Below are 13,268 nucleotides of genomic sequence, written 5' to 3' on the forward strand. Positions count from 1 at the left end.
CATAGAATAGTCTCATCGTCATCAACTGCATACAATTGTCTCATCTTTATTCGAGTGAAACTAAAATAAGATAAAAGTTAAAAGAGTGAGATTGAGAGGAGATGAATGACGAACGGCTTATTGTCATTAATTTTTCAAATGTCATTATTTTCTACCAACTAATTTTTTTTCAAAATTTGGCAAACCAAATTTAGCTTAAATGTAATCTTTCCACAAGAAGCATCCCGTTTTAATGGCAATGAAATCTCCCACAGCATGAAATGCTTACAAGAAAAAAAAATATTGTTGAGCACAATTGATGATAAGAGTTCTCTTTTTTTTTAATATAATTTTTTATTAAATAGAAATCGGCCAAAGGACTTATTCCTACCAAAAAATTACTCTATCTTTTAGTTTTTATTTATTAACTTTAAAAAACTCAAACACCCACATATTTATTAATTTTTATTGTTACTATCAAATATAAAATTATCATTTTGAAATTTTATTTAAAAATAAAAAATTTATCCATATTTTCTACCTTAATTTTAAAAAATAAAAAATTTCCTCTAATTAAAGTTTAAAAAACTATTTTTTAACTTTCATCATCTAAAGTTATAAAGTTTTTCATATTTTACGGGTAATAGCCACCTTCTTAAAGTTTAAAACATTATACTTATTCTCTAAAAAACTCATTCCCTCTTTTTGATAATTATTTTTCTTAATCATTCACTCCAACGACACTTTCTCTCCTTTCAAATGGTTTTTCGATATAAAAATCACAAAAAAATTTGTCGAAATGATCAAATTTAGTATAAGTGATATGTGTGTGATGCATGGATCAGTATGATGACCTGACACATAGATTGGGTGAATGACATTGCACAAACAACTTATTGCATCATTGCACATGTCATAAAACAAACATATCCATGTGGGAAAAGAAACCGGGGACAAACAAACATGTGCTATAATACTGGCAAAAGCAAACTAATTATACATGCTTTAAAAAAGTAAAGTTCACGAAAGTAACAAATTATAAACATTTGTGGGCCAAAGAGCCTTCCCACCCAAGTTTTAGTATACCTTCAAAAACATGTTATAATATTTTAAAAAATCAAATATTTATTTATATACTAATTTTTATTAAAGTTTTTTATTCAAAATAAGAATAAAATTATTATTTTATCATTAAACTTTTAAACTCTAAAAATTTATATTATATTTATCTTTTGATTTAAAAAATTAATAATATTTTTATATGATTAAGTTTTAAAAAATTTACTTTTTCCCCTAAAAATGGGTTTCATCTTTGGTGGCTCTAGGGGCTCTAGGGACTCTAGTCACCGACTGATCTTCTTTGCCAAATTGTTGGCTTTGAATCATTTCATCATCCATCAATCTTTTTCAACAAAAGACGACGCTTAGTTTTGAAAAACCTAAATCTACTCATAATTTAAAAAATTAATAATTTTCTCTCAAAATTAAGTTAGAGTTAAGGGTAAAATTATCCTTTAATAATAATATTTAAATTTTATATCATTTTATCCTTTTAATTTGAAAAACCAATAATTTTTATCAAAATTAAGTTTTAAAAAGTGACATTTTTCCCCTACCTCAGGTTTTCAATTTTGTTGATGAATTTTCTGTCAACAATAGCCGATCTCCCTCCCTTCGATATTCAATATCAGATCCATAAAGTCTGGATTTGATAAAATTCAGATAAAGAGTTTTGACTCTTAATCTGGATGATAAAGACGATGATCTAGATGAGGAGATCGATATTGTCTGGATCATCATCATCATCCAGATAAAGTTGACTTTGATTGGACAATAAAGATCCAAACAAAGAGTTTTGACTCTTCATTTGGATTTAATCTAATCCAGACATTGTCAGTCTGATATTAAACATCAAAGGAAGAGACGACACTAGAAGGGAAGGGAGAGAGATCAACTATCGTTGATCAGAAATTTGCCAGCAAAATTGGAAACCTTAGGTAGGGAAAAAATGTCACTTTTTAAAATTTAATTTTAAGAGAAATTATTAGTTTTTCAAATTAAGAGGGTAAAATGATATAAACTTTAAATATTATTGTTAAATGATGATTTTGCCTTTACCTTTAACTTGATTTTGAGGAAAAATTATTAGTTTTCTAAATCATAGATAGCTATTTGGGTTTTTAAGAGATGAAATATGAGAGTTTGAGATTTTACCATATCTTAAGTAGAAATTCATCTTTTGGTCTAAAAATGATGATATAATACGGGTAAAATATCTTTTCAAAATTTTGTAGCCTTTCATAATCTGCCTGACTTCGTCCTCCCAAATTCAGAAGTTCCGTAACAAATTATATCCTCAACAGTGGTCCTCCATGGACCAGTTCTGACAAGTTGTCATACACGTCACAGTAGTGGTCTATATTTGCTCTTCATGAAGAATTGAAGATGAGCTTTTACCCATATACGAAATATATTTTTGTCTTCATGAACATAAGCTCATCACATTCATGTTTTGTACATTGTTTACAATATTTTCACCAGAATTTAATTCATTCGACTTCATTATTAGTCATACTTGCCATCGAACACTCCGAATGGACTGACGAGACTAAGAGCTGAAGAGCTTGTGCATCTAAGAGGCACCGGACAAGGAGAGAGGAAGAACACAGAGAGGATTTATGACTATGATGTGTATAATGACCTTGGAAACCCTGATAAGAGCGAAGATTTGGCTCGACCAGTGCTTGGTGGCAAGCAACACCCTTACCCTAGACGTTGCAGAACAGGCCGCCCTCGCTGTGACAAAGGTAATTAAAGAGCAACTATTACCATCATAATTAAACTCATTTTTTCTCTCTAGTAAAATTAGGGTTTTGGTGATAGATAGTCGTTTATACAAGGATTTTTTTATAAATAATGGTAGAGACAATAAAAAGCATTCGTCTTTTCATCGTATCGGGTAAGATGGTGACCACTGACCAAAAGACAGTGGTGGTGGCCATGGAGTTTAATTGAGGATGGGATGGCCTTCTGTTGCCCTCTCACTAGTAAGAGAGTTAGGAAATATGAATGGAAAGTGGAGACCGAGGAACAAGAAAAAAAAAAGAAAAGCCAAGAAGATGAAGATCGTCCCACTAAACTGTATTATTGAAACAATTAGGGTCCCAAAAATCGATGCAGTAAGTCTTTCAATATTTGGCTAGAACTTGTTTGCATTCGCTAGCAACAGTAATTTTTAGATAAGGATTAAATTTTGCACCCTCAATTTTTACCATCGTCACATTTGCTTTAGAGGTATATAATATGCATAACGTCATCACATAATTTATTTATTCATCCAAATTTATTAGATGTAAAACTTGCCCAAATCACTTTTATGAAAAGAGTAATGTTATGTGCATAAATAATGTACATACTTTTATACACAAGCAATGATATATCATCATATGATTAGGTAGTTTTAAATTAGAGATAAAATAATATTCAATTATACAATTACATTTGATATTTATGTTTATAGTTTTATTGATTATGAAATTGTAAAACTAGACCAAGCCATTCGATAATTCTTGTTTGGTTTGGGTTGATCAATTTTATAAAAACAGTTTTTAATTTTGGTTACTGTATTGGCGGTTTTGAAACTGAACCAAATAGTAAATTGTATTTTTTCAAATACATATACATAAAACTATATTTGACAGAAATTTTTAATAAACAATCAAGTGTATCAATTATTTTTCTTATTTATTTTATTATTTTTTACGTGTTTATTATATATGTATTTTATATTTATTTTATAATATAGAATATTATAATTCAATCATTTTTTATTAAATATAATATACTTATAAGTAAATATAAATCATTTTTTTTTTAATTTGATTTAGTTTGAAACTTAAAATGGATGATGTAGTTTAGAATTTTTCCAAACTAATTTTTTAACTTGGTTTAAAAAATGTACCAAACCCACCCATAGATACCCTAATGCTATTAATGATCTTAGACAAGACTTACTAAAGGGTGAGTAGTGGGAAGTGTTAACGAGTGAGGGCTCACTCATTTAGCTTTCCTAAAATTATATCAAATTATTTGACTCTTAACAGTTAATTTTTGAAGCACAAATTAAGAATGTTCTTTTTATCTTATATCGACTGAGCAATATTTAATGACTAATTATAATGATTTTTTAAAACCATGCAGATGCAGATTCGGAGAAATTAGCAACGAGCACAATCTACGTTCCCAGAGATGAAGCCTTCTCAGACATAAAAGAGATGACATTTTCTGCAAAGACACTTTACTCAGCCCTCCATGCCTTAATTCCATACATACAAACCTCCATCGTCGACTCCGATCTAGGCTTTCCATTCTTCACGGCCATAGATTCCCTCTTTAACGAAGGAATCAACTTGCCCCCACTCACTAAACAAGGCTTCTGGAAAACACTCGTCCCCAGATTGGTCAAGGCCATTGAGGATAGCAGTGAGGATGTGCTGCGTTTCGAAACCCCTGAAGCAATGACCAGTCAGAATTTTGCTCATTCTCTAATTCTCTAAACTGATTAAAAATATCATATTCTCATGCAGAGTTTCTGTGTTTTTGTTTTTTGTTTTTGATTTGCAGGAGATAAATTTTTTTGGTTCAGGGATGAGGAATTTGCTCGACAAACTCTAGCTGGTCTCAACCCACTATGCATAAAATTGGTCACGGTATGTGATATTTATATGTGAATAAAATTATGTATACAAACAAACAATCATATCATCCGATTGAATGATTTTAATGTCACATAAAGAAGACTTATGCTTGAAATTTGCTTAAACATTCTGCAGGAATGGCCATTGAAGAGCACACTGGACCCAGCAGTTTATGGTCCACCAGAATCAAAAATCACCACAGAACTCCTTGAGCGAGAAATCAAAGGCTTCATGACTGTCGATGAGGTTCAACAAACAAAACTTAACAAATTTTCATTTCTTCTTAATTAAAATTTTCATCAGATTAATTAGAACTAATTGTTGTTCATTAATTATTCTACATTCAGGCCATCAAACAAAAGAAGCTGTTCATTCTAGATTACCATGACTTGATGCTACCATTTGTTCAGAAAGTGAGAACCTTAAAAAACACAACGCTTTATGGATCTCGCACAGTGTTTTTCCTCACCCCTGGTGGCACATTGAGGCCTCTAGCCATCGAGCTGGTTCGGCCTCCGATGGATGGGAAGCCCCAGTGGAAAGAAGTGTACACCCCCAGCTGGCACTCCACTGATTGCTGGCTATGGAGGCTGGCCAAAGCTCAAGTCCTCGCCATTGATTCCGGCTATCACCAGCTTATTAGTCATTGGTACCTGCCATCTCTTTCGATTAATCATTTGATAATCAGAGTCAATAAGTAATTAACATTCAACTTTCCTTTCTGCAGGCTAAGAACTCATTGTTGCACAGAGCCTTATATAATTGCCACCAACAGGCAACTCAGTGTGATGCACCCAATCTATAGATTATTGCACCCACATTTCCGGTACACAATGGAGATCAATGCCCTAGCTCGCCAAAAGCTAATTAATGCCGATGGGATAATAGAAAGCTCTTTCTCACCTGGCAAATTGTCCGCAGAGCTCGGCTCCGCTGTTTACGATGCCGTCTGGCGTTTCGACCACGAGGCGCTGCCCCAGGACCTAATCAGCAGGTAAACTTTTTCACACTTAAAACTGTGAAATTTTGTCTTTTTATATACTTATCCAAAACATCTGTGTTCAGGGTCGAATATTTTACTAATTCAGAGGGCCGTCTACGGCATAATTTGGCATGATTCTGATAACTTTTTTTAAATTAAATTGGCAAAAACATTTGAAAAAATATATAAATCAAATTAAATTATTTTAAATTTTAAATTAAATCAAATAAAACTAAAAAAATATAATTTGATTTAATTTGGATTAATAAAATCATTCATTTCTAATTATATCTCATTTAATAAATAATATATAATTAAATTATAATATTTTAGAATGTGAAATAAATATGTAAAATGAATATGAAATGCATATATAATAAATATAACAAAATATAACAAAATAAATTTTAAAAAAAAGTTATACAACTAATTTTTACATGAAGAATTTTATTAAATATAGTTATATAAATATGTATTTAAAAAAAATATAATTTACAGTTTAATTTAGTAATTTTCTAAAATCTATTACCTTAAACCAAATCAAATCATAACTTTTAAATGAGTGAGTTTGTTTTACCGTTTAAACTTTGAACCCTGATATGTACACCATGCTAATTTGTTTTCTCCAGGGGAATGGCTGTTGAAGATCCAAATTCTCCATATGGCTTAAAGTTAACAATTGAAGATTACCCTTACGCCAACGATGGACTTGTTCTCTGGGACGCATTGAAACAATGGGTGACCGATTATGTTAACCACTACTATCCTGATCCAAAACTCGTCGCCTCCGATGAAGAGCTCCAAGCATGGTGGAGTGAAATAAAAAACGTGGGGCATGGAGATAAAAAGGATGCTCCATGGTGGCCTGAGCTCAAAACTCCGAAAGATTTAATCGAAATCGTGACAACCATCACCTGGGTGGCCTCCGGTCATCACGCTGCCGTGAACTTCGGGCAGTATCCATACGCCGGCTACTTCCCAAATAGGCCGACCGTCGCCAGAATCAACATGCCCACAGAAGACAACTCCGAGGAGGGCTGGAAATTCTTAATGGAGAAGCCTGAAGTTGTGCTGTTGAGATGTTTTCCTTCTCAGGTGCAGGCGGCAACGGTGATGACGGTGCTGGATGTGCTCTCGAATCACTCTCCGGACGAGGAGTATTTGGGAGAGCTGGCGGAGCCGGCGTGGGAGGAGGACCCAGTTGTGAAAAGCGCTTTTGAGAAGTTTAATGGGAGGTTGAAGGAGTTGGAGGGAATTGTTGATGAGAGGAACGCGAACAAGGAGCTGAAGAACAGGAATGGAGCTGGGATTATGCCTTATGAGTTGTTGAAGCCGTTTTCCGATTCTGGTGTCACCGGAAAAGGAGTTCCATATAGCATTTCTATCTAGAGTTGAGTTGAAAGGAAAAACCACTGGAAGAGGAACAGCCGATGTGTTTAATTTGTATGCAATATATTATTATTTAATAACCGATCTAGATAAACAAGATAATGGAGTTAAAATTAAATAAAAATAAAAATATAAAAAATTAATTAAAAAACGATGACTCAAAATTTTCAGACCTAAGGATGGTTAAATGACCCTTTTTGTCCTTATCTGTAAAATTTACTAGGTCAAAATATGTAAGTTTAGCCTATTTTCAAATTTTTATCCGTAAAATTTTAAAAACCTAAATATTCATTCATCAATAATTAAACTTAATAAAATCAGTTAGTTTAATAGATATAATTATTATTTAATATTAAATATTAAAAAATAAAATTTATTTATTTTTCATTTCTAAATTTTAAAAGTTAACTAAACTTAAGTTTTAAAAATTCCACATTTTCTAAATTTTGGTACAATTATATGAAAATTAAGGTTTTTGGGTACAACAAAGTTTGACGGAATTTATTCTAATCGATCATAGGAAGGCTTACCTCCTTAATTTACATGGGTCAATTCCTATAGTCATAGCCAGACACCTTAGCTAAACAGTCTACCTTATGGACTCAATTAATTTAAAAAATATAGCATGTGAACCGAGCTTCTAATTAAATTAATAGCACGTACAAATAATTTATCACTCTATTTAAGACTTGGGATTATCATAAATAATGGTTAATAATCTAGTGAAAGAGAATTATTATAATATTATTAAGTATTCCACGCATTTTGGATTATCAAAAAATAAAATCTAATAATCCAATTGGGAGAATAATATTACGACAACATTGTAATTGAGATAATAAAAACTTAGATATATAATAAGATTTCATAATTATAATCAAATTGAAAGAACAACTTTATGCAATATTGTAACGTATTTTCTAGTCATCAAAACGATTTAATGGTTTTGTTGAATGAGTAACCTTACTTCTAAGACTATTTTTAATACAAGCCATACATATATACTCACACGTATATCAATAAAATTATATGTATTTATTTTGAATACATAAATATATACACATTTGATGTATGTCATAATGTGATTGAGTAAATTTGAATTAAAAATAAAATAATACATAATTACGTGATAACACATATAAGTATATGTTTATTTGTGTATCTAAAGTGGATACACATAGTATTGCTCCACATATATAGTTTGGTTAAGGGTAGATATAAATGATTCTGGTAAGGTAATCTATTTGTTAATACTTATATTATTTTGTTTGATTTATAAATGATAAAAAATTTTGATAATTTTTTATTACAAATTGTGATCTGACAAGCAATATAAGGTACTCTTATTACAACATTCATCTTATGTATTAAAATATTATCAAGATAATTTTGATTTTATAATAATTGTATTCTTTTTTAATAATTTTTTAAGATAAAAATAATCTTATTTTTAATTAATATAACAGATAACACAAAAAATATTTTAGCATAATTATATCCATAGATATTTAAGTAAAATAATATATTAGTGTTATTTAATTATCTCTAATTATATACAATAATTATTTATATTTATTAAATTTTTTATAATTTTATTAAATAGAGTAATTATTTATATAATTTAATCTTCCAGATAACTTATTTTAAATGTAATTTTTTTATTTTGATGATAAAATATTAGTCAAACCAAATGCTAATTATTAGGACTTATAAGTTGTAATTCAACGAAATTTGAATGATAATTAAGTTGGACTAATTTGTAGTCATAATCTAATATTAGGATTTAGGTCAATTTGGTTCCCAAACCGAGTTTTAAGAATTCAATTTCAAAAATTCTGACTTTGGAAAAATATAGAATTGTAAATTAAATGCACTATCAAAATTAAAATTTATTGTTCAATATTGCTTTTATTATTTTTTATTTCATGATTATTTTATGTTTATTGAAGGAAATTAAAAATTGAACTTCTCCAGAAAAAAAAAAAAAAAATTCCATAAATGAAAAATACCCTTATATTATTTTTTAATTTGTTCCTAAATTAACAACCAATTTTGATTTTTTAAAAAAGTGTTTTCAAATGTTCTACTTCAAGAATCAAATACTGCCTCTAAAGGAACTTAATAAAATAAATTTGATGTCATATGTTTAATATCAATTAATTGATTTTAATTTTGGGATTTATTTGTACTTCAAATCCTTCCATATGTTCTGTTTTTCCCATTAATTAAAGACATCAAAACAATTTTTTTTTTAAAGTATATTGTCACGGGCTCAGGTTGGGAGCCGTGATAGAGTTTTAGGTAGCTACGAGTGATGGGAAGTTTAAGAGTGAGTGTGTGTGGTCATTGGGCTGTAGTCGGGAGTGCTCTAGCCACAGGGCGTGCACAATGTTGCTGTGGTAGCGCATTGAAAAGGGGATTAGACCAACCTTACACAAACTGGTCTGGAGTTGAAGCCGCTCCCCTGATGAGTCTAATGCAGGAAAAAACTAGTGATCCTAAGCCAAAATGTGAGTGCATGCAAGGCTGATCTTCGAGACGACCCATCAAGAATGCCGCACAGACAAGTTGAGAAAATTCGGCTTGTGACAATATACATTGCATAAAACAAAGTCCAAATTGAAACAACCTAAGGTCATCTTCCGACATGGGCGATAGCAGAGATCTAGGTCACAAGCGAACAACTCTATGACATGTCCAAAAATTTAACAACAAATAGCAACATCCTAAACCCTTTAGTGCTGACTCAGTGCTAGACAATTAACAATAATTTCAGACAAATAAAAGTCCCAGGTGTAACTCATAAACAGCTATTTCAACAGTCCAAGGCAAGGAACCTGCAGGCCACAAGGGAGACCAGGCTTCAAACAGGAGAGAACAAGGTGAAAATTGAACCATGCACTTCAGCAGACAAATGATCATGCAGCTCCCACTTGAAGACCCAGATCAGCTTCACCCAACAAGCATCAGCATCTAAAGAGTCTTCAAAACAAATTACAAAACATATAAAGAAATCAATAACATTTTAATTATGCATTATGTGATGATTAAGTAATCTAGACATAATATGGTACGATCCTACCCATATATTTAGAGACAAATATAATGATTTAATTATAATTTGTTAATTTAATTGTATTGAAAAAAAAAAATTGAACCATTGCATCAGACAAAAAGTATTTGAGAAGTTGTATATGTTTTTTAGGCCATAAGAAATATTCCCACCCAAGGTTTGATGCAAACTCAATCTTTCACTTGTTAACTATCAAAAATCCAAACTTTCACTCATATACGATTAAAATTAATTGAAATAGTTTACTCTAAAGGTAAAATCATAATTTAACTAATAATATATAAAAAATAATAAAATATTATCCATTTCTCCTATAGATTTGAAAAACTAATAATTTCTCCCTACGATTAAACTTTAAAATCTTATATTTTCCCCCTAAGGTTTAGGGTTTTTCTCCCTCCCTTTTTCTAACACTGGGACCAGTGGTTTTGCTCTTCCTCCCCTTTTCGGCACATTTCTGGTGTGTTCCCCCTATAGTGACTCATTTTCGTCCTCAGACAAAGAAGAATTGTTTTCGTCATTGGATGAAGATGAGTTACTATTGGGATGGGGGGAGGGGAGGGACACATTTTAGATGCATCGAAAAGGGGGAGGGAGAGCAAAGTTGTTGGTTCCAGCACCAGAAAAAGGAGGGAGAAACTCTAGGAGGTAAAATGTAAGATTTTAAAGTTTAATCCTAGAAAAAATTATTAGTTTTCTAAACTTAAAGGAAAAATGGATAATACTTTATTATTTTTAATATATTATTAGTTAAACAACGATTTTACCTTGAAGTTAACTATTTCTATTAATTTTAACTGTGTATAGGTGAGAGTTTGAATTTTCGACAATTAATGAGTGAAAGGTTGGGTTTTTACATCAAACCTTGGTGGGATAGTCATATGGCCTATTTTTATATAATAGTTCCAACCTTATTGTGATATAATCTTAGTTGACATATTTAGACGAATAGACCCAAAAATATAAAGAAAGTAAAGAAAAAACTAATTGTATACTGTGAATCTTTGCCATGCTGCCATGCATAACGCCAATCATATTATTAGAATCATAATTTTTTATCTCATGAAACTTTTTATTTGTAATATCTCTCTATTTAAGTTAAACATTATGAAGAATGATGAAAGAACAACTTTTGATATTAAAAAATTCTGTTAACAGAAAAACGTTATAATTTTCATAACAAAAAATATGATGATACATCGTTTAAGTATCCAATTAGATATTGGATTAATTATTTATGATTTTATTAAACTTTATATCTGTATCCCATAATTTAATGTCACATCCAAGCAAGTTCAACGTTGCACATTGCTAAAAAGGGGTACCTATATATTGTATGGCATCCAGCCGTTTCTTTGACCAACAAATAGACATTGATACACGACACATTCAATTCAGTGGGAGCACCCCTCTTAGCAGGAAAACTGGTGGCCATACATACAAGTCAAAACAACCCACCTATGCTAAGCTTGGTGGTTGCCTTGTGATAGTCAAGTGTAGGCAGCCAGCCCACCAAAAGGCATTTTCATCTATCACACGCCTTCCATGGCACCAATTGCTAAGCGCTTTGAAAAGAGAAAAGCACTTTTTCTTAGGCCAAATGACTATCCCACCTTAGGTTTAGTGTAACCTAAATTTATGATTTATTAACTATTAAAACTTTAAATTCTTACCTTTTTATATAAAAATAAAATTATTATTTTAAAAATTAAAAATTGATTATATTTTTATCCTTTAATTTTAAAAACTAATAAAATCACTTTTAAAATATTTCTTCTAAAGTTTTTACAATAGTTACCGATGATCAGAGAGGATGGTGACGATAGTATTCTCTCTTCCTCCAAACTTCTCTTTCAGTCGTGATCCATTTTCGACATCACCAACAATCTTTTGCCCTCATTGACAACATGACAAAGTAACTGAGATTTCTTCGTTGTATAATAAAAAAACCTAAATCTTGGTCTCTTCGTCACATCGTCGATGAGGGGAGAAAAATACTGAAAATAGATAGCAACTAAAAAGGAAGCCGAAAGAGAAAGAGAACATCGTCGTCATCATTATCTCCAACCGTTGACAACTACTACAAAAACCTAGGAGGTATTGTAAGTTTTCCAAAGTTTTAATGGGGTTAACTATTAATTTTTAAACCTAGAAGATGAAAATACAATAATTTTTAAAATTTTAAAATATTTTTTTAAATAACAATTTTACTCTTGATAATAACAATAAAATTTAACAAAAATATAAGTATTTGAATTTTTAATAGTTAACGGGTAAAAAATTATATTTGCATTAACCCTTGGGTGGGAAATATACAGTTGGCCCTTTTTCTTATCCCATGTAAGTAGCTTTTACTGAGTCAAGAAGTAACAGGAAGAACTATAAAACATTCTTCCACAACCCTAGACTTTCTAATCTACCCAGAAAGAAAAAAGGGCAAATAGATTTAGTTCACAAGTCAAATACATGCTCTGATAAAAGCTCTAGAAACAAATTGTGTGCAATGCTTTCGACTAAATCAAATTCAAAAAGAAACATAGGCTCCATATGTAGACAACTGATGCGAAAGCAACAGCAATCTATAGTGTTATGCAACAAACATGGGTACATAATTAAACCATACTGAAATATAAAATATTTTTTTACTGGTGAAAGAGCCTGAAGCTTCAACTATTTAACCTTTAATTACTCTGCAACAATAGTAATATGAGGTGCTTAGAGACCTCAATTATAGAAAATTGTAAACAGATCTTCAAGCAAAGAAACAATGCATCTACAACTGTCAAACATACACATAACATATCATTAGCACTCCAGATCGGGGTAATATAAACATATAAGAACATCAAATAACTAAGAACAAATCAACCAGGCGAGTCTTTATTGCTCAGACAGGTAAATGTATACGATAAGCTAATGAAGAAGCTGCAAAGATGCCTGTAGTCCAAGAACAATAAAGCATGACGTTCGAGTGGGATCACATGTCTATAATCCAAGGAACTAGAAGTTCATAACACAAGAATCCTTCATCATCACTTTCTAAAATTGATGATTTCCGTAAGGAAAACATGACTGATAAATGAGTAAATCCTCCAAATAATCATATGAATCCAAGTTTATATGAATCCATGTCATTCAGAATATATAA

General features: G+C 30.9%; 1 protein-coding gene across 1 annotated transcript in view; it reads left to right on the forward strand.

Annotated features, from left to right (window-relative positions):
* LOC123199278 (linoleate 13S-lipoxygenase 2-1, chloroplastic-like) overlaps positions 1-7,127 on the forward strand; it is a 21,021-nt gene extending 13,894 nt beyond the window's left edge. Inside the window, exons 3-9 of the mRNA XM_044614181.1 lie at positions 2,547-2,786; positions 4,180-4,503; positions 4,603-4,688; positions 4,812-4,922; positions 5,024-5,325; positions 5,404-5,670; positions 6,288-7,127. Of these exons, the coding sequence (XP_044470116.1) occupies positions 2,547-2,786; positions 4,180-4,503; positions 4,603-4,688; positions 4,812-4,922; positions 5,024-5,325; positions 5,404-5,670; positions 6,288-7,047 (2,090 nt within the window). The 3' untranslated portion in view covers positions 7,048-7,127. The remainder of the gene's footprint in view (positions 1-2,546; positions 2,787-4,179; positions 4,504-4,602; positions 4,689-4,811; positions 4,923-5,023; positions 5,326-5,403; positions 5,671-6,287) is intronic.
* The last annotated feature ends 6,141 nt before the right edge of the window (positions 7,128-13,268 follow it).

Source organism: Mangifera indica, chromosome 2, assembly GCF_011075055.1.
Source record: "Mangifera indica cultivar Alphonso chromosome 2, CATAS_Mindica_2.1, whole genome shotgun sequence".
Lineage (NCBI taxonomy): Eukaryota > Viridiplantae > Streptophyta > Magnoliopsida > Sapindales > Anacardiaceae > Mangifera > Mangifera indica.